This window comes from Parasteatoda tepidariorum, chromosome 3 (genome assembly GCF_982258835.1).
Source record: "Parasteatoda tepidariorum strain Cologne lab strain chromosome 3, Ptep-v5.0, whole genome shotgun sequence".
Taxonomy (NCBI): Eukaryota; Metazoa; Arthropoda; class Arachnida; order Araneae; family Theridiidae; genus Parasteatoda; species Parasteatoda tepidariorum.
The window spans coordinates 39,442,016-39,463,820 of NC_141757.1; the positions used below are offsets into that span (position 1 = coordinate 39,442,016).

The window sequence follows — 21,805 nt, forward strand, 5'->3', positions numbered from 1 at the left end:
TGTGAGGTTGCTTTTATTGTCAACAACAACTTTTCTCACAAATTTCAACAAGGTTTATTAATGATTAGCAAATAAGCATTGCAGGCTTGAAACAATATTAAATTTAGCAATGCTAGTTTGCTTTCTCCGAGGTTCACATTAAGCTTGCATAAACAAGCCTTACATGCTGAATCTGCCTTTACAAAACAAGGCTAGAAAACAAGAAATGCTGAAATCAAGGGTGCATTCGCAAATCAGAAGAAAGCGTTCTGAAACCGAGGATAAATTTATTTTCTAAAGGTTTATTTTACATTTTGTGATCATCACTGAAACAAGGCTTAATCGCACAGGCTTTTATTTACTTTATTTAACAATTTAAAAGTGAAGGTTGTTCTGATCTTCAAGTTTTCAACAAAAACGAAATGTTGCATTTGAGAGTCTTGACAAAGCTAAAACAAAGTTTAAAGTAAAAGTTAAAAAAGGAGATTCTTTGTAAAGTTTTTGCATGACTTTACTCAATCTTAAAAGAAACTTGCGTGGCATACTAATATATTTTTCTAAGTCTGAAAAAAGATTAATTAGTCAATCTTACTATGCCAACTAAATAAAAATGAAAGCACAACGTTTGCCATAAGATTGTTGCTTAGTTGGATTGCTTAATATTACAAAATTTCCAAATTAAAATTTTCACTTAATTTTATATATTTTAGTAAATGATTAAATACTATGTAAAGAGCATTTTTTGTTATAAAGAATTTGTCAGCTATATTGACCTAAAAAATAAGCCATCATCCTTCACAAATTAATTGCTTTATTCAAACTATGATTTTTCGATGGGAGGAAACCCAAATAATAATATTATTTTCGATATCAATTTCTAGAGTTATCATTTAGCTACAAGCCACAGGTTCATTTTTTCATTTCCTTCCAAAAAATACTTTTTCTCTCGAAAGAAGGAAAAACCTGAACAGACACTAATATATTAAAGATTTTAGTAAATCCCAAAGAACTAAAAAAATTAAAAGGTTTATTGATTTTCTTTTCTCACTTAATTCCTCTTAATCCTCCGTTGTTCAACGTTCAAAAAATTTTAAAAAAGGAAGAAAGAAAAGGAAAGATGGAAGTGAAAGTCAATTTATTCCTTGAACCTCTTTTAAGGTTATAAAAACGTTTTTAATACCTCGCGGCATTTCGTTTGACTAATGGTAGGTTTTAGTATATTGCTTCTTTAGTCAAGTAATAAAGTTTTTCCGATTTTCTTTTTCTAAATTTTTTTTGTAAGTTAAAGAGGTTTTTCCTAAAGCTTTTATGAAATATGGGTTTTTGATTTCACCACTTTACCCATCACTGATCCCAATGCAATTCGTTAGACTATGTGTAAAGCAACGCAATAAATCAATTTTTTTTAAGTGCATTAAATGAAAGTTTTTAATTTTTATTCTGTGAGTAAAGTCGAGCTTAAAAGCTATGGCTTACGAAAGTTTCGACATTTTATACTGGATTAGGCTTTATTTTTTTTTATTTTCGTGGGTAGATAATAAAAATTAAACTTTGTGATTTTTTTTAAAAATGAATAATTTTCTATATCTAGGCTAAATTTTGATTAAAAAAGAAGAGTCATATGAACTCAGTTGCCAAATCAATTATCAAAAAGGGAAGTTTAATTTTTTTTCGTTCGCAATTGAATACATTGTTAAGCTGGACAATTATTAAACGTCTACATAAATTTGTAAAAAAAAAAAAAAAAAAAAAAAAAAAAAACGGCCATTTTAAATGTTTTCTTTTTTACAGATTTTTATACTTTATTGCAAGTTGAGGAACAAAAACTTAAAACTATTACCTGAGGAGAGAGCCTGTTTGCATCTAAGTGCACGTTAAATGGATGCCAAGCTCCCAGCGCGAACGTGCATCAATATCGCCAACACTTGAAAGGATATAGTAAAGCCTCCTTTTTGGTTGCTTTCTTATTAATAACCTATCCCAATGCAATAATAATCCATTAACAAGCTAGTAATAATAATAATAAATATTGCTGATAAAATAATAATAAACATGCGGGCGATTTTCTTCTGCAACGAAATAAAAGTAAAAACTCCTCAACTTGCATTTGATTTGTTAAGAGCATATCAGCATAGAACGTGCCATTTTTAGTGGTCCAATCAAATCCATTGCTCTTGCAACGTCATATATTTGTTTCGTTTCTAAGAACAAATGTTCTCCTCGTTTATCGAAATATGTCGCCAAGTATTGGATTCCAGTAAGATTACGAAACTATAACCTTTTTTTTTCTATAATTCTGTGATACATATAGTAAAAATTAGCTCGAATTAAATTTCTGTCTGACATGCTTAACTTTTAAAAACTTTTATATTGTTTTGAAATCATATTTGTAAAATTTGATAACGAAATAAAACGGAACTATACTAAGCCGACGATGATTTTTTAAATCCTATACTGTAATGATCTTTTCTTTACTTGCAGCTAAGTATAGAGCTAATTATTGATTTTATTTGTATTCCTTATTTTTTTAACAGTTTTCTTTCATTTTTACGTTTAATTTACGTATAGTATTAATACTATTATTAAGTTTAAGTATAAATCCGAAGCAAAGATAACTAGTTGGAATATTTTTCGTTTAGTTATCTAATGTTTTAAGTATACGCTTCAAAAAATTACGGTATGAAATACAAGATCTTATCATCAGTAAAATTTATTTTACCGTAAAATATTATATAGATAAATTTTTATAGTAATATTCATTTAATTATCGGTATTCAGTGATTTTACGGTAATTACTGCAAAAATTACTGTATATCAGATATTTTTCTGTCATATATTCTGATAAAAATTAATTTTACGGTAAAAAGTGCCGTCACCCTGAATGTTGGTACTTTTTACCGTAATTTGATTCGGAATTTTTTGTTGTGTACGTAAGAAAGCTCTAATTTTTTTATAAGGTTTTTACAAATTCTAATGTATTAATCCAAAATTGAATACATTGTTTCACTGAAAGTTGTACAAACATCTATATTATATAAAACGCTAATACGTACGTATGCATGTATGTATCAATAAAACCGATGATATTTCTTTTCTCGCGCTGGCAACAGTTTTCATTTTTAATTGATTGGATTCGGCGCGCAAGAGCACGTAGTGAGCAACCAGATAACAATAACCAGAGTGAGCATTATCAGGTTGTTCAATTCAGATTCATGCACTAAAAACATGACAATATTTAATTTAAACTCAATTGGGTATAATATGAAAAAAACACAACTACTTCGATTTAGTAAGAACAACATATGACGCAATGCTAAACGAATGGAATTTAGTTGTTGTTTATTTAGTTATTGTTATTAGTAATTGTTGTTATTTGTTTTAGTTATTGTTATTTGTTTTAGTTGTTGTTGTTTATTTAGTTTCAATAACTTTTCTTTATAATGCAATAAAATCTGACGAGCAGCTATTTAAACGATCGAACACTTCGTTTGTTTATTTGTGGCTTGAAGTTAGGCTCGCAGAAAATGCCGTTCATGGGTTAAATTTAGTAGGAACAACACAACCTGTGACGTAGGCTATATTATACCCAATTAGGAATTAATTAATTAATTGAAGTGAAAATGTTTTAAAAGGTCGCTGTTGAATTGATATTTTTCTACTGGGAGCTACCTAAACGTCTAAAAAACGTTTTAACTGTTTGTATTGAATGCATAGAATTTTTTTATATTTCGCGTTTATTTATGCATTGAATTTTCACGCTTTAAAATGCAGAATATTAGCAATATTTGATAATTTATTTTGCTAATATGTTTCTTATTTAGCTAATGTTTTGATTTTTTCACCATGTACAATCTAAATAGCTAATATACTTTTTTAAAAGCCAATAAGAACATTGGTAGAATTCTTCTACATAAGTACAATACTATGTCTTTGATGATAAAATACTATGTCTTTGATGATAATATATTATGTCTTTGTGCTAGAACATTGTGTTCATTGGCGAGCGAGAGCAGCGAGCCATGGTTCACGGCGTGAACCACATAGGATTGCGTAGCAGTTCTCGGGGGTTGGCGAGCGTTAGCGAGCAGTGGGCGGAGCCTCCTGGTCTATATAAATAGCTGTTTATTAAAATAAATAAAATATGTAAGAAAAGCATGTAAAACAGGTACTTAAGAATTCTTCTCCTTTGCAGATCTTTGTTAGAATGATTTATAGCTTTTATTCGTATTCCTTATTTTTAATTAATTTTTAAGTCTTATTTTATTTTATTTTATTTTATTTTTAAGTTTAATTTATTTTTGTGTTTGATTTAATTTATTTTTGTGTTTGATTTAATTCATTTTTATTTAAGTTTAATTAATTTTTATTTTAAAGTTCAGTTTCCTTTTATTTTTAAGTTTAATTTACGGATAAAAGTAAGCCGAAGCAAAAGTATCCCGAAAGCAAAAATAACTAACAGAATTATTTTTGCTTTGTTTATCTACGGCTTTAAGAATACATCAGAAATAGAATTCCTTTTTGACGATTCAGAAAGCTCTATTATTTCTTCTTCATTTTATTACTATAATTTTGACACGAAATCACGTGACATTTGACGAAACATGAATTTGGTTAGTTGCTCTAATGAGACTGTTTCTCGCCTGTTAGGTAAACGTTACTGTAAAATGTATACTCTGTGTTTACTATAAATTAATATAAATTAAGAGAGTTTGTACATAATTCAACAAAATAATTTTAAAAAAATATAAATATTTATGTTTTGCTAAACTAATGAATAATCTTGACAATTTTTATGTTTTTTTCCTGCATTATTATTTTTTTAATTGTTTTACTTTCATTCTAAACGACAATTGTAATTAATTGAAGAAAGCTCTATTGCGTTATTTAGTCTCATCGTGTCGTAATCTAGTCTATATTGTATCTTGTGTTATCCTGTAGAAAACATAGCTTATATGGGTAGGAAAGATGGTTAGTAATAATAACGACAATCAAATCGCTAAGCAACGAAACTTAAACAAAATTGTTGCTAGGTTTTTGTAAACAAATATCATAATATTTGAAGTAAATATTTCTTTTTTATTTAAAAAAAGCCAAAGAATTATAATTATAGCATAAATCAATGAGTTGGATAGTGTAATTTTAGACAAAGCAATTAGAGACCCTGAAGTTTCTATATCTACGTATACTTTGTCAGCCTTTTTCTTGAATCGCTTATGACGTTGAGTTATTTGTAAATCGGAATTGTACTGCCTTTTATTAGACACGGTGGCTTCTAAAAAGAAGTATGGGTGTACACACGGTTAGTTTACACACGGTTCGGTAGTTTAGGGTGTACACACGGTTAGGTAGTTTAGGAGAAATCGTTTAATATCAGAATATTTTGCAGTTGTTGTTGTGGACAGACAAGATCCATTATATTTTATCTACGGTAAGAACTCCTCCCGCCGCAAAGTCTGAGGCCGTTTACTGCTATGAAAACAAGAATAGCGCATTTCAGGGAAGGTAGCGTCTCTTCACTTTCGGGCTAAAACAATAGACCTTAAAAAAAGATTACCTTTCTTTCATCGACCCGAGTCAAAACTTGTCCTTAACAGTGACCCCTCAACCCTACTTGGAATAGTTATACCTCGTTACCATAGTAACCGTCACTGTTCCAGACGAATGGATAGAGGAGTTTTTACTTTAGACAAACATTAGACAGTTAACTCTTAGAATTCGAGAACTAGAAGAAGATAAGTGAATAAATCTTCCCCGGAAGGACCCAAGCAGTTCAGGATGTGTTCTGCAGAGGCCTGCTGAGTTGACATTTAGAGCAGACTGCAAAGATCTTCCTGCTCTCAAAGAACGAGAGACTCTTTGTGTGTCCACTTGCCAATTTTGGAAATGCCGTTTGTGAGGCTCTGTCACGGTTAAGATCAAACAAAGAGCCCGGCTCTTTGTCCGCATACCAGTGTGGCAGGGAAGAGGCTTCTACTACTTTGAAATTTCAGATTCAACATTAGATTGATATATTTTACAAGTAACTATAGTCGTGCGCAATCTTATTTTTCTGATGGCACGATCTCTCCTTAATATGGGCAACATGTAGTTAAAACAGGATTACTGTATTTGATTGCTGGCTATATTTGAGTGCTAAATGTTCCTCTTTAAATTTGCATTGTATAGTTATTAATAACCAGTTGCTAAATAGATGTGTTGATTTCAACAAAATTCCTTTCCTTAAACAAGTAAAGATAATTTCCCAAAATTGACAAAATGTGCCTCCGTAAAGCTTTTTAAGGAATAGTTTCATCAAAACGGTGAAGGCTTTGGGAAATATGCGAAGTCACTTTATAGAGTGTAGTTTAAATTATTTATTAGTTAATTTTTTGACTATTTAATTTGGCTTGTTCCTAATTTTATAGAAATTAACTACCAGACAAGCACTCAGCAATTTCAATATAAAGAACTTCTTACAAAATTTTATGTAACACAAAAAAAACATTACATATAGTATTTGATAAAAAAATTATATATAACGCCAAAAACTTCGAAGTATATATTACATTTAAATAAACTTTATTCATTCCCGCAGTCTCTCATTCGATTAATCGATTTAAATATCAAAATCTAAGTCCCTCAGAACTCTATCTTTCGAAAAAGCAGGATTTGAGTGTTGAAAGAGAGAGAATATATCTGCCAAATTCTACGCCAAGTTATTCACCGTTACGGATCCTTTCTTCAGTTTGTCAGAGTCATCAATATGCAGTTCGCCAACACATCCGGAATACATGATAATGTGGGATTGGTTCTTTGGCATCCAGTGCAATCCGTATCCGTTCAGGAATTCTTGACGTGTAAAGATGCTTTTGTTGCAAAATAAATGAGATCGAGACGATAGTTTGATTCTTCTACTTTCGGGGGCGTTGATATCTGAATGATTTGGCTGACATGTGCAGTGACCATGATTTTGAGAGAATGGTAAATTAATGGTTAAGATCAGAAATGGACAGCTCTTTCATTAGAAACAGTGTAAGGAGTTAAATGAAATTGTAGATTTATTTTAAGGTGGGAATTAACATTTCAATACATAAAAAACTGATGAAGATTAGTATAAACTGATTTTATCATTCAAACACTTTTAATTATTAATTTTTTTCACTGAAATATAAAGCAAAAAAGTCTTAAAGTTTATCGGTTACATTTCTTTATTCGTCAGTAAACTGTTGAAAACTGAATTTCAATAATATCATCGTGACATTCTTTGGATTTAAAACAGGCTTTACTAATCCACTTATATTTTAATCATTTTATTTTATTTTATTACCAGCGTTGAATAACCAACCCAATTTCTGAATTTGCGACTAATAATGTTCGACTATTAACGAAATAAAGTTCAAATAATCCAGGAATTAAAATTTGAATTTACATATTTTGATATTTTAAGTACTTATTAAGCCTCTAATACAAAACTGCTTGCCAAATTATTTGGATTCGAAAATATTATTTTAAAACATGTAAACTATACGGAATTTAAAAAAAGAGATGTTTCATTTACAATTTAACATTATAAGAATCGTACCTATCTTTTCCATTTTTTCCCAGAGGATTTTGAAAATTAAGAAATATTATAAAAATATTATATGATATTTAATTATAATAATAAATATAATATTTTGAATAAATAGCCTCAACGTAATACAAAAACCATTTCCTCTGATGTAAAGTGCACAAGGAATTTAAATTTTTCAATATTTTCATTATGCTCTCAAACTATTTTCGCCAATTACTGAGATATGATATTGAAAACGGAAATTCTTCTCCCCCCCCCAAAAAAAAAATTCATTCCTTAATGGAAAATGAAGATTTGAGGGAAGAGGGTGAAAAAGGTGGTTTTGCTTTCCATCCAATCCCTAACTTCCTATTATTTTCCAAAGTTTTCACCTTTCTTTTTCTTGACAGCCGTAGGTCAATAACAGCACTTCTATCGATATTAATCATTTTTTCATAGCCCTATTTTTTTTTTCATTTAGCCGATTTTTTTATTTACTTTTTTCTTACCTCACTTTCTTACCTCACTTTTTTTCTCGATTGCCACCATATTTTGCTTTGTTCTAATTAATGAATTTTATGTCATTTGATCATAAATGATGCGTTATTATTCTTTTGTCATACGAGATATGAATATTTTTCTAGATAAATTATGAAAAGTATTTTGAAAATGTGGCACACTTTAAGAAACAAAAGCACCTATGTCATTACTGCATGAGTCCTCCTATGTTTTTCAATTGTACGGTTAAAATTCAGAAGAGCAGGGCACACGTCTAAGTGTTCAGCAGTCATAAGAACACTTACGAAAAAGTAAGGTGCTTTTTAGGTTGTTTTAAGGTCAACAGATGTCATAAATACATCTGAGGATTACCGGACTATGCATAACATTTGAGTCGCGATGGGGATAGAGCGTTCGCCTTCCAATAAGGTGAACCGGGTTCGAATTCCAGCGATGTCTGGTCGATACGAATCCGCATCCGGCTTGCACCGATCACAGTTCTGGAGTGAAATATCCTCAGTGGTATACGGATCGTGGGTCAGAGTCCCTTTGCCGTCAGGCTAACCGTGGGAGATTATCGTGGTCTCCCCCCTCCTGTAACGTAAATGCGGGTTAGTTCTATCAAGAAGACTTCCAAAAAAGCAAATTTCTCGAAATATTTGATCCGAGAGTTCTCTTGTCTTCTAGATTGGGTTCAAAGTTACAAGGCTACGAAGTTGAACGTTAGTAGCCGTAAACCCAAAATTTTGGTCGGCTGTTCAACAACGGTTATAAAATAAAATCCATGATCATGAAAAGCAAATATTATGCAAAAAGTCAGCCACTTCAGTCGGTTATATGAGTCGGTCGGTTATAAAATAAAATAGAATACACCTGAGGTAATTAAGCTATGCTTAGAACCAAAGTAACCTCATTAATAAACTTTAATAAACTTTTTAAACCTCATTTAAACCTCATAAAATTAATATCCATGTATAGCTCAGCGAATCTTTTCATTGAGATCGAGTGAAATTATTCACATCTCAAATATACTTAGTTGCTTGAAGTGACTAAAAAATGATCTAGGCATCTAAAAAACAACTTCCCTGAACTGGTTGCTTTAAAATAGATTTCCATCAACCTCAAAACTACTTCACTTATAAATAAAACAACTTCATACACCTTTATTATACGCCTTAAGTGTTTGGATTTGTAAAGTTGTTTTTGAGGTCAACTTCGAACAAACCTCAAAACAATATCAATTAAACCTCAAAAAGACGTTAGATTTTTGCAAGGGAAGACCAGAGTCACAAAGAGAACTGTCAGGTGAATCGGGTGCGCCGATACTAAATAGTTAAGGCCTCAGATAGTCATTTCCAGTTAAAAGTCTAAAGAAGCACATGATAAACACTGGAGAAGTAACAGTGCTGTAGCAGATTTAGCATTACCAAGAGGACACCTCGTGGTGGCCTGCTATGTTACACTTCACTATAAAAAGTTAATTTCAAAGCATTCTACATAGTTTTATTAAATTTTAAGAAAGTTTAATTCAACATGAATGATTTTAAGATTTTTACTTATTTCAAATTCGAACTGCAGTTGGGCCAAGTTAAAACAGCGTGAGGAAAACACAGATTCTACACTAAACAAACATATGACCATGTCTGTACTCTATTGAAGCACCTTTTTTGATGTCTAAACACTGAATATTGAAATACCTTCTTATTTACAATACTTTCGGATTAAACACTTTCCTCGTGTTTCGATAATGTTCCTTTTTACACTGCAATGTTCTTTGAATATTTCATAATTTTCTACGGATTGCAAATGTCATATGATTAAACTTTCTAAAACCATTTACACTGTTTCAATTAATTTATATAAATGTGTATCTTAGATGTACTGTTTAAAACCCACTCACCCCGCGAGGGCATTCCATAAAGTTCTCATGGGCCAAAACTCGCGAAATTTATCTTCCAAATTTTCGAAATATGCAGCAATGAGTCATAAAAGGCAATAATTAAAAATATACATTTAAAAAAAAAACAAGTATTTTTTTAAGAATAATGATACGCTTTGTATCATATTCATAACGTCTGTTGAGATAAACATGGTCGATCTGTTACCCTAATCTGTTAATAATAATAATAATAATAACAATAATAATAATAATAATAATAACAATAATAATAATAATAATAATAATAATAACAATAATAATAATAATAATAATAACAATAATAATAATAATAATAATAATAACAATAATAATAATAATAATATGAAGAGGCATTTTTATTGCTCAGATTTCAAATCAAATACAATAATTTTTCAATTCCTTTCTCTTCAATTTGGCTTGAATAGTTGAAAATTTTCAAATCAAGCTATTTTTCGGAATTTCTGATAAAAACAATACCAATAGTCAGTATAAAAGACCAGGAATTCATGTTTTACTTTTTGCCATTTAGAAAGGATATAGTTTTGTACAAATTCTTCTGAAATATTATCGTCTGCAGCTCGCGCATAACATTAACTTTATAACAATATGAAAATAAGATATAAAACCCATTAAGATCTTACTTGATATCTAAGTGGGTAGTTGATATTTTTCGTTTTAAACATTGCATTATAAAAAATATTAATATATTTAAATGTCTAAAATAAAAATTTTCTTTTCATTTCAGCTCATTTAGGGAAAGCGTTGGAAGACTATGCTGAAACGTTAGGAAAAGTGAAAATAGTTAGAGCTAGGAAGAGAGAAGGATTAATTCGAGCTCGTCTTATGGGTGCAGCTGTAGCCAAAGCACCAGTTCTGACCTATCTGGACTCTCACTGTGAATGTGCACCTGGTAATCAATACAAACTATCTCTAACATTATATTTTAAACTACTGTTATTTCGTTTAAGTTGTAAGACCACATTTTTTATGATTTTTAAAGTAGTGATTTGTATTAAAATATTTGAGTAACTTGTATTACTAAGTCTGAAATACGCATTACTGTTTTGTAAGACTGAGGCTATTTTTTTAACATTTTGAACAATACAAAAAAAGTTTTACATTACATACATGTCATTATATTACATTTTATATTATTACAGTTATTATTACATTACACATTCGAAAAAAACATATTTCCTAACTGCTAAAAGAAATATGGCATTTTGACCATAGAAATATCCTCATTGAACTGGATTGGATAGTAACTGCAAAAGATTACATGAAGATGTCAAAATGTTTTTCTAGAAATTAATTTAATTGATTTACTGAGCTGCCTACATTCTGGTCAAGGAGCTGACCTCATGTTAGAAAGGTCCCAGGTTTGAATCTCTGTCAGAGGCATGGATATTCGTTGCTTCTTCTTTCTTTACTATATGTTTTTTTTATTGTGGGGATAACGGTGATTTACCTAATATGGTGCTGAAGATTGGTCAACACATTTGCTCTTTTGATAACGGAATGACAAAGCGTTATTATATGTCATTCTAATTGCAATTGTAAAAAAAATAATCCTAAAAAAAATAATAGTAAGAAAATAATTGTAAAATAATAATTGTAAAAAAAAATTAAAAGAAAACTTTCATCGATCTTACATTATTTAGGAAAACTCATACTTTTGGATTATATTGTTTTAGGACTTTCCCATACATGCAATATTATTAGCATTACATTTTATCAGTTATTGTTATAATATTGCAACTAATAAACATATTTTGACGTTAAAAATGTGAGCAAGTTGATCCAGATTATTTCTTATGCATTTCAGGTTGGTTAGAACCCTTACTTCAAAGAATTCACAATAATGCGACGACTGTAGTTTGTCCGGTGATTGACGTCATTGATGACGATACGTTTCAGTACTATTTCCGAGAATCTGGAGAAGTTAACGTGGGAGGATTTGATTGGAACTTACAGTTCAATTGGCACGTTATGCCCGAAAGAGAAATGCAAAGAAGAAAAAACCATTGGGAGCCAGTGTGGTGAGTAAAAATATGCACTTGAATCTATTTGTACAGGCTGCAATCATACGTAATATGTGAAGGTATTATACAAAAGAATCATTCGAAAGTATTTTATTCATACTCAGCACTCAAGCATGTTGTATGCGTGCCCTTCTGCAAAATTTTCTATTTATTTCCAATGGCAGGCCAATTTAAAGGAACAAAAAGGATAAAATAACAAGAAAAACAAGACAAAAAGAGATAAATAGAATAGAATGCAAAGTGATATGCTTAGCCCATACGGGCCCTAGCCTCCCAGTAGCGTCCACACACAGTAGTGGAGATAAGGGCAGGACAGACGGAAATATGGGGCAGATCCATGTCCTCTCCAAAGCGACAGAGCTTGCATTTAGGACAGTCAAAAATGTTTATACTAAAAAGGTGTTTGGCCAGACAGTCATGGCCCGTTACAAGTCTGAAGAGAGCAACTGCCTTAAACCTGGGCTGATTAGGGATAGTTAAAATATGGTTGAACCAGGTTTTGTGTATATTGCTTTCATGGAAATTCTCTGAGAGCATGTTCGGGAATTGGTTTCGGACCAGCAATTTAAATGAGTGCAGAGAGATGGAGCAACGAGATGCTTGGGCAATAGTTGTTCCTTTCTTGGCCAAGAAATCAGCTTTTTCATTACCCCAAATCCCGCAATGTCCCGGGATCCACTGGAGGAAGATTTGCTTGCCTTTTAGTGTCAGGTCTTTCAGACATTCAGTGCATTTCTGAATGGAGATGGATTGGGGAATTAGTGGAGAATTAATATCAAGAAATGCTGCTTTAGAGTCAGATAAGATGACGGTGCTAGAAAATTGGTCAGTATGACCCTTCTATGATATATAAGCATATAATATAAAGGATTCTCTTGCTGCTCCGGATAGCATTCGATGTCAAATGTTCTTAAAAGACTCCTGATACCTTTCGTACGTATTATTTGCTGTTTCATTTTGAAGCCTTATTCCACAGCCACGTGTACATAATTTAACTTTCAACTTACGAACAGCTATAAGGCAACATTATATTCACAAAAACAAGTTATGTATGTTGAAGTTCATATTATAAAAATTTAAAAAAGCTATAATTTCTGTTTACAATAAAAGAATAAAGTGATTTGGAGGGTGATCTAAAAAATGAAATATTCTTACATTTGGAAATGTTAGAATTAAAAGTCGTTCTGCTAGCCATTGTCCGGCTGTCACAAAAACTCCTCCCGACACTTGATTAGCGTACTGGTTGCTACTCTGATAATTTCAAATAAGGATATGGATTCAACCGTTCCATGTTGGTTTAAACTGGAAGAGTTTTACAGTTTTTCCCCATTTGAAATGGTTTTACTTTTGTTTCCATAGCAGCAGCCAGTCTCACATTTTCTGTCCGAAGGAGCGATAATTCAAAAATACGAAAAGAAGAAGAGTTTTATTAATGAGATAGATTCAATATTTTTTTATGAACAGAAGAGAACTTAGTATGATTTCCTTCACCTTGATAGATTGATTTCCTTCGTACGTTTTTCTTCACTAGCACACATATCGAATTAATTGAAAACAAAATTAAGGCCTAGTGAAAATAAAACGTAAAATTAATTACAGATCCTAGTCAGGTTTTTATCCAGTACTTAAGCATCTAGAGAACTCAGTTTGAAAATAAAGTAAAAAATATTAACATTAGGAAGACTGAACATTGTTGCGTGCGTAGAAAGTCTGAAAGGGCCAGTGTTGTCCTTCCTTGTGTTTTGTGAGTAGATCAATAAGACATCCGAAAACTTAAACTACTATCATAATTAAGTTAATAACAATAATTATTACAGACTCAATCATCAAAATCCTATGGTACTTTATTCAACTTGGTTAATTAAAATATATGATGAAATAAACGATAGAGCCGACATATCGCTTATACATTAGTTTCTTAAATAATTGAGCTATAAATAATAAAAATACGTTGAAATACTTCTCCTTTTTTAATGGATCTAGGACACCTTACAGCTACCAAAGGTTACTTTATAACCAAACCTACCAATAGTTATGGAGTACATGCCAAAATACCTTAGGGTCTGATCTCAGGGCTAAAGAGAATAGAAGGGCTGGTTCACTCCTTTGAAGTATCTCTCGCCGCGCCGATCCTCCGACGTCACTCTAGTGACGTCACTTTGGCGCAAAGCTCGCACTTTTACTTCAAGAACGGAGCGTTTGGTCTTACTAGCTCTAACTAATATTGGATCATTTATTTGTGCGAGATATTCTAAGACATTTGTTATTTTCTATAATGACTTTCCTCAGTTTTTGCAGTGAATTTACAAGAATTTAAAACTATTATTGAAATGCCAGTTTGTGCGATTGCAACTTGCAAAAATTCTGATACAAAAACAAAAGGAAAAAGTATAATTTTTCGCGTGTTCCCTAAAGTAAATGAACAACTATGAAAAGAATGGATTCCGAAATGACACAGTTAATATAAAACAGCAATACGTTTATTCTGTCGTAAAGAACTTTTATAAAAATTCATTATCTAAATAGAAACCACCTCGTTACTTCATAAAGAAAGGCAGGTGAAAAGAATTAAAAAAATGGATAAAGTCAAAGAAAATTAAAATGTAAATAAAAAGTATAAATAAAATATATAGTATATAGTTGAAATTCTCCTAATTTCATAACATATTTTTTAATGTAGTTATTCTGAATATTTATGATTTTTTTAAGAATTATATTCTCTTCAATTTAAATATCTATGAATTATATCATCGTAAATTTAAATGTCTATAAAAAATTGTAAAATTTCTAATGTCATTATGAACCTAAATTATTATTTTGTTTCAGTAATTAGCGTTTAAGGTCGATGTTTCCTAATGATTAAGTAAGAACAAATTGCTATTAACGACGCATTTTAAAATCAGGGATTCTAAATTTAAATTAACTTATCGTTATAAAAGAATATGTAGATAAAAAAAGTGTCGATATATGCCTTCATTTTTCTTAATAGTTAAAGTTAAAACTGAACTTTTTAAAATAAAGTATTTATCGTGTTATTTTCACCAACTAGCAAAGCATTTTTTTAAGTTTAAAATGGTATTTTTTTAATATAATAACCAAGAAAGTTTTTTTTTTAACTATGTTTATGAACGGAAATAATGTGTTAATTACGTAAAGTTTGAAGACATATAACCAGAAAAAGTATAACTTATTTTTACAAAGAGAAAGATGTAAAGTTATCATATCTTTGCTTGTGATCTCCGAGATCTGTGGACACAGTGACGTCATGAGGAGGGAAGTCGTAGCTTCAGCTCTAAGAGCAGAGTGAACTAGCCCTTCTATTATTCTCTTTAGCCCTGGTCTGATCTAGTCCATTACGTGATTATGAATATGAGGTTCTATGCATTGTGTCCCCAGAATTATTGGAACAAACTTTAAGGGGATGTAGGGCGCATCACAAGGATTCAGATTCGCATAGCAACCCATGGTCAGAAGTATTCGTTCGCGGCAAGGTGGCGTTGTTCAAAAGATGTATTGGGTGTGGTTGATCGGTTCTCTGGCCACCACACTCTCCTAACTTAAGCAGCATGGATTTCTTTCATTGGCACCTGCAAATTCCAAAATTGATCTGGTTTCAGGAATCGTTCATGCTGCTGCGAATATTCAACAAAATCCAGATGTATTTGAGCGGGTTCTCCAATCCTTGGCCCGAGGGAGTAACGCACGCATCGCCAACAATGATGGATATTTTGAACCCCTTTTGTAAGATTTTCAAATATTATTTATCACAGCACATGCTATAATTTTTAATCCATAAATATTTCAGCTGATCTCAGTCTTGTATTTATTTGTTTTTTGCACCTGTCGTACCATTTCTCATGACGTTTCCAGTCATGGGTTGCTATGCAATTCTTTGATCCTTGTGATTTCCCCTACCTCGCTTTAAAATTTGCTCCTATGGACTCCCTGTATCTACGTTCCTAGAAGGCTAACACATGAATGATTATATAGGCACTTAAATTGTATCAAAATAAGAAAAGTCAGAAATACTCAATTCTTTCAGTAAGTATTTTTCTAAATTAGAGAGTAACAAAAAGGGAGAATGATCAAGAAGCTCTAATCCGTCTTTCTTGTGTTATTATTTCCACAGTTCTAGTTTTTCTGATAGAACATATCATCACAAAGTTTCTTTATTCATGTCTAATTTTGTTTCAACTTGAAAAAAAAAGAGTGCAAAAATTCTGTTTTCGATTTTACTGTTAGAGTTTTTTTCGAATGTTGAACGATAACATCGTTCAAGTTGTCAGCAACTTTAATATGACGCTGAGCAAAATTATCGTACTTTTGATACTTGATAACATGTTGCTATAGCTCAATTTGAGTGAGTAGAGAGTTCAATTTAAATTTAAAAGAGGCTGTATTAAATTTACACTGTGTACAGAACGAAAAAAAAAACGGACCACCCTGAATAACTTTTGATCTTATGACCGAATTTCTCGTTCTTGGACTCAATCTTATTGGGTCGAGGGGATGACCTCAAATTTGCTAACCAATATGGGCAGGTGATATTTTAAATTACGAAATCAAAGACGAAAACTCACTTTCTCTGAATAAACAGGCTTTTTTTCCGAAGTAGTCAAATTTCTGACCCCCAAAATATAGGGGTAGTTGCAATCTGGGAGGTATGGTCCCCCGTTTTTTAGGCGCACTGTGCACCTGTTATTTCACTGTCTGTATGGCATTCAACAGTGGAACTGATTTTTAAGAGTATTTTATGTTTAAAGAAAAATTACGTTTTCTCAAATTTTAAGTTATACTTCCCCCTAAATTTTCCGATTTTACATATAACATTTTTTTAAGGAAATAAAAGGAAATAAAAGATATTTTCCGGAAGAAAAAATAGCTCAATACATCTGAAAACCATTCATTAATAGAACCATCCCCTTGTCACTAAACCTAAAACATCGTTGACCAACACCTAAGAGACGAAAAGAAATTTTCTAAGAAGGAAACTTTCTAATCTTATTTTCCGTTCTTTTAGTGCCAATGCGTGTATTTCCGAAAAGAAAAAAAAGCATAAAAAAGAGACACCCCTTTGGCTGATTTCTTACTATCAACAACCAACACTAAAAAGACGATCTACACAGACGTTGATAAATTGAGATATTCCTTTTTGGGGTCTTTCGAAAATAAGTGTGGTTCCGGATTTACGTGTTCTAGAAATTTTCTTTACTTATTTGTCCTGTTCTACGAATCGCTCACTTATTTTGGCTTTCATTTCTTTACTAAGTTTTAAATTCCTTTGAGATTCAAAAGGGAATATGTCTAGTTTGTTTGTTAGGAAGCACTGTCAAAAAAAGAGTGGTACGAACTGGTATTAACTGGACATAAAGAACCATATATTTTCTGAAATTAAACTATATCTAGGACACCTTAAAACTCTAAGATTATTTTGAGGTATTATATAATATTATATCTGTTGGCACACCTATTAAATGATATATCTATGTGGCAACTTGTTATTTTTTCCAACTCTGGCATGGCGCATTAACATCATTATCAATCAGTTTATCTAGTAGCTGGACGATCGAGGACAGAGCATTTATTCCTGGAACTACTGCCGGGTTCGTCGTTAATTCTCTTCAATCTGAAATTAGCTGAGTTTTCTACTGAACACACGTGGGCACGTAGTCCTTTGATGGTGAGAAGCTAGGCACTGACCTTGTTGGTGGTGATTTTGTTTTGCGATTGTCATTCGGTAAGGGTTTCGCATGGTTTCTGACACGTTGATAGTTATGAGAGAACGTTGATGAATTTTTACAAGAATATTACTGTATATATACTGCCGTCATGTGCGTATCTGTATGTGTAGGAATTTGTGTAGTTGTAGTGATGTTTATTAGAGATATATAATTTTTAGTGCAAAATACTGATTAACTTAAAATGACCATAGGATATTTCATTACAGGTACCATTTTTATCTTTTGTTTTCTTTGTTTCAATATTTATTTTTTTAAACAAAAAAAAAAAGAAAAAGAAATGCGTTGCGTTGTTTTATTGGTCTATACGAAATTTGGTTTATACGAAAAGATATTCTATACCATTTGACTTCACCTAAGTAAGGTTTGACTATATTTTTCAAAAATACTCAATGCATGGTTTTCAGCCTGCATTGAGTTGGTAAGTGCGTAGGCACTTGTTATTTTAAAACAATCAGTTAAAGTACCTGATTTGAATGCGTCAATTGATGCAATAAATCATAAATGATAAGTAGCTAACTTACAAGCAGTGTTCAAATTCAAGCTCAAAAAATTGTTATAAAAAAAGGAAAAGAAAAGCGTGATTAATGTGACTTTGAAAACCACAACTTATTACAGTTGTTGTAAAAAAAATAATATTTGATCTTGAGGTTTTCTAAGTTAATTTATTTGGGAATTATATTTTATTATGAATCATAACTAAGAATGAGATCTCTGAAAATTAATAATGGGGAATAGTAACAAAAAAAGCATTGAATCGGAAATTATGCTCTCAATAAAGAAACAATTCCATAGTTTTTTTATTGTTGTATACCATTACTAGAAAAACAGGCTGAATAGTTAAATACTGCATTCTTCTGTAAATACATTAAGCAAAGAAAAATAAACCATAAATTTGTTTCGATTTTATATAATGTTTAGGGTAGTTCAGTTTTCCCCCTTTATAGATAAATAAAGAAAAATTAATCTGAATACATCTCAATGTTCTGTAGCCTTAATTTCTTTTACTATAAATTTATTCTATTAATTTATATAATTACAAATTATTCTGTAACTATAAATTTATTCTATTAATTTAAAATCAGCACGATATCATAATTTACACTTTCAGAATTACTTGGATAATTGGTCATGCGAAATTTTAATCGCTGTGATTGTATGAAATTATTATCACAATCATATATTATTCTGTTAAAATGTCGTAGTTTTTATAATTTTTAAAAATATATATATTTCAGAGATTAATTTTAACTTCTAAAGTTCGCATAAAAGTCTTATAATTTCTACATTACTACTGAATTTTTATTTCAAAATAAAATGTTTCTGAAAAATGCGGAAAATATATATTTTGACATTCCCCAACTACGTGGCTCTTATGCTTCTCATGTCCCAACTAAAACGTTGAAAATATCCGTTCGGTTTGTGTTTTTGAAAGTATATGAATAGGGAGGAACACGAGATATGCTTTTCTTCTGAAAGTTTGTTTTATGTTTCGGAACAAGAATCCTTCTCAAGACGGGGATTTGTATTAACATTCATATTCAGATATTCACCATCTCCCAGACCATGTGACTAGTCTCCCACATCCACCTTCCGAGCTGACATTACTCTTCCTTTTCTTCTTCATCGCATGAAAGGAATTTGAATGAATACCTCCCACAATTCCTCTTTAGATATTTGAACGAAAATAAACGATGGTGTATTATTACAAATGTAATCTTTATTGGAGTTGAATTAAACTACATTTAAAAATTAACCTAGTGCATATTATTGTGCTAATATATATATATATATATATATATATATATATATATATATATATATATATATATATATATAAACACGAAAAAAAACACGAAGAAAATTAAGAAAATCAATAAGTTCTATTTATTGCGCATAAGTTGCAAGTAAATAGAACTCATAAAATAAGTTCAAAATGCAGAAAGAACATGGAAAAAATTACAGAACAATGAAAAAAGGGAGAAAAAGAAAAATAATAATAAAAATAAAAAGTAACAAGAAGCCGGGAAAAAAGGAAAAGCAATAAATAAAATTCTGGAAAAAAAATATTTTCATCAGCTCACACGATTATATCTGCAAAAAGGAGTGCTTTCTAATATTGTATTAAAATAGCCAAAGCAAAATATATCAATTGGAAATATGTCTGATTGGAATTTCGTTTGGAAGTATAAATCAAACACTTGTTCAAATTTTCTTTTATTTCTTGTTTGCACCCGTTTTTCTTCGGCGTATGTTAAATTTTAACTTATTGAACAATAACAATATGTTTGTATAAATGATATCTTTGATTTTAATATTATTATACTACATTTGTACACAAGGATAGACTAGGATATTTATAGACAGTGAAAGATAAAAATGAAGAATGAAAGCATCTATTACATATTGTAAACAGAAGCTATAGGTTTACATAAATAGCCAAAATAATTATTCCAAGTTACAATCTAATTGCTATATTTCTTATAATAGGATGTTAAAAAACACTCCTTTTCATTCGTAACTTATCACTGCTATAAATTTTAAAGCTGCAAACTTCATTGATACTTATGAGAAATTACATAATAAAAACTCTTCTGAGGCTATGAAATAATTCTCGACGTATTTCTAGAGAAATATGAAAAAATGAGTTAGTATAGAAGTGTTTCCATACATTTGACCATCCCCTTTATATAAAATCAATAATTCAATAAAATGTTTCATTCTTCCTTATCAGTGTCAATCCTTTATTTCTAGTTATTTCGATCAGATTTTAATGAAACAAGAAAACCAGCTTTTGCAATTTTATTGAATTTTCTTTCAGGTCTCCAACTATGGCCGGAGGACTCTTTGCTATCAATAGAGAATTCTTTGAAAGACTTGGAACATATGACAGTGGATTCGATATATGGGGCGGAGAAAACTTAGAGCTTTCCTTCAAAGTAAGTATAAATCTTTTTTTTTGTTCTTTATCCAACGATTTAAGTACTTTTTTGATTTAGAATGTATATTGAACATGACTTTACCCCCAAACTGTGCTTGGATTGTGTTCGGTCAGCGATATGTCCTTCTTCTGATCTAATTTAATTAGGTTTCGCTGAAGACATTTTCGCGAATTTTTCACAGTTTTATTTTACACGATGGTGACATATATAAAACATATCTCAATAGAAAAGGTTTTGTTCTATGCCTTCCGGAGCTGGTACCCCCTAAAGACGTCGTCTTCGGTGGCCATATTTTTATTTTATTTCCTTTGTTTTATATTTTATTGCTTCAATTATTCATTCTTTTAAAAATTCTGCTGCTTTTAGGCGCGTTTCTTTCATAGAAAGTTCTATTATTATGGAATTTTATGCTTTGTATTCTTTTACTAGTCATATATATATACACCGAAGAGCCGTTACATTATGACCACCCTCCATCTATAACAATGGACTCGCCCAGGTTGTCATGGTTTCCCGCCCAGGAACAATGTCTTCATAGGGCACATTAGGACCCATAATCCTCATAGAACAATCCCTGACGTCTGTAAGCTACTACTTGAACGTAGTTGCAGACCAGGTTCACCCATTCATGGCAACAGTTTTTCCTGTGGGGGACAGTGTTTGCCAACAGGATAATGCACCATATCATAAGGGTCGAATCGTAGAGGAACATTTCAGTGACTTTCAAGTCATGTCTTGGCCCCCAAATTCACCTGACCTTAATCCAATAGAGCATTTGTGGTCCTACTTGGAAAACCAAATTCATGCTGCCACGCTACCCCCTCGCAATGTGAGGGAATTGCAGGACCAGTTGGTAAGCGCTTGGTTCCAGATACCTCAGACTACCTATCAGCGCCTTGTGGAATCAATGCCACAGAGGGTGCTAACAGTTTTGAGGGCTAAAGGTGGTCCTACATGTTATTAGCAGGGTTGTCATCATAATGTAATGGCTCTTCTAATATATATATATATAATATATATATATAATATATATATATATATATATATATATATATATATATATATATATATATATATATATATATATATATATATATATATATATATATATATATATATATATAATATATATATATAATATATATATATATATATAT

The 21,805-nt window shown here is 31.0% G+C and overlaps 1 protein-coding gene across 8 annotated transcripts in view; it reads left to right on the forward strand.

Moving 5' to 3' along the window:
* LOC107443568 (putative polypeptide N-acetylgalactosaminyltransferase 9) overlaps positions 1-21,805 on the forward strand; it is a 293,596-nt gene that overhangs the window by 259,320 nt on the left and 12,471 nt on the right. For all 8 annotated transcript variants that reach the window (XM_087159120.1, XM_087159123.1, XM_016057485.5 and 5 more), the window contains 3 exons: positions 10,672-10,836; positions 11,752-11,965; positions 20,528-20,645. In XM_087159120.1, coding sequence (XP_087015246.1) covers positions 10,672-10,836; positions 11,752-11,965; positions 20,528-20,645 — 497 coding nt within the window. The remainder of the gene's footprint in view (positions 1-10,671; positions 10,837-11,751; positions 11,966-20,527; positions 20,646-21,805) is intronic.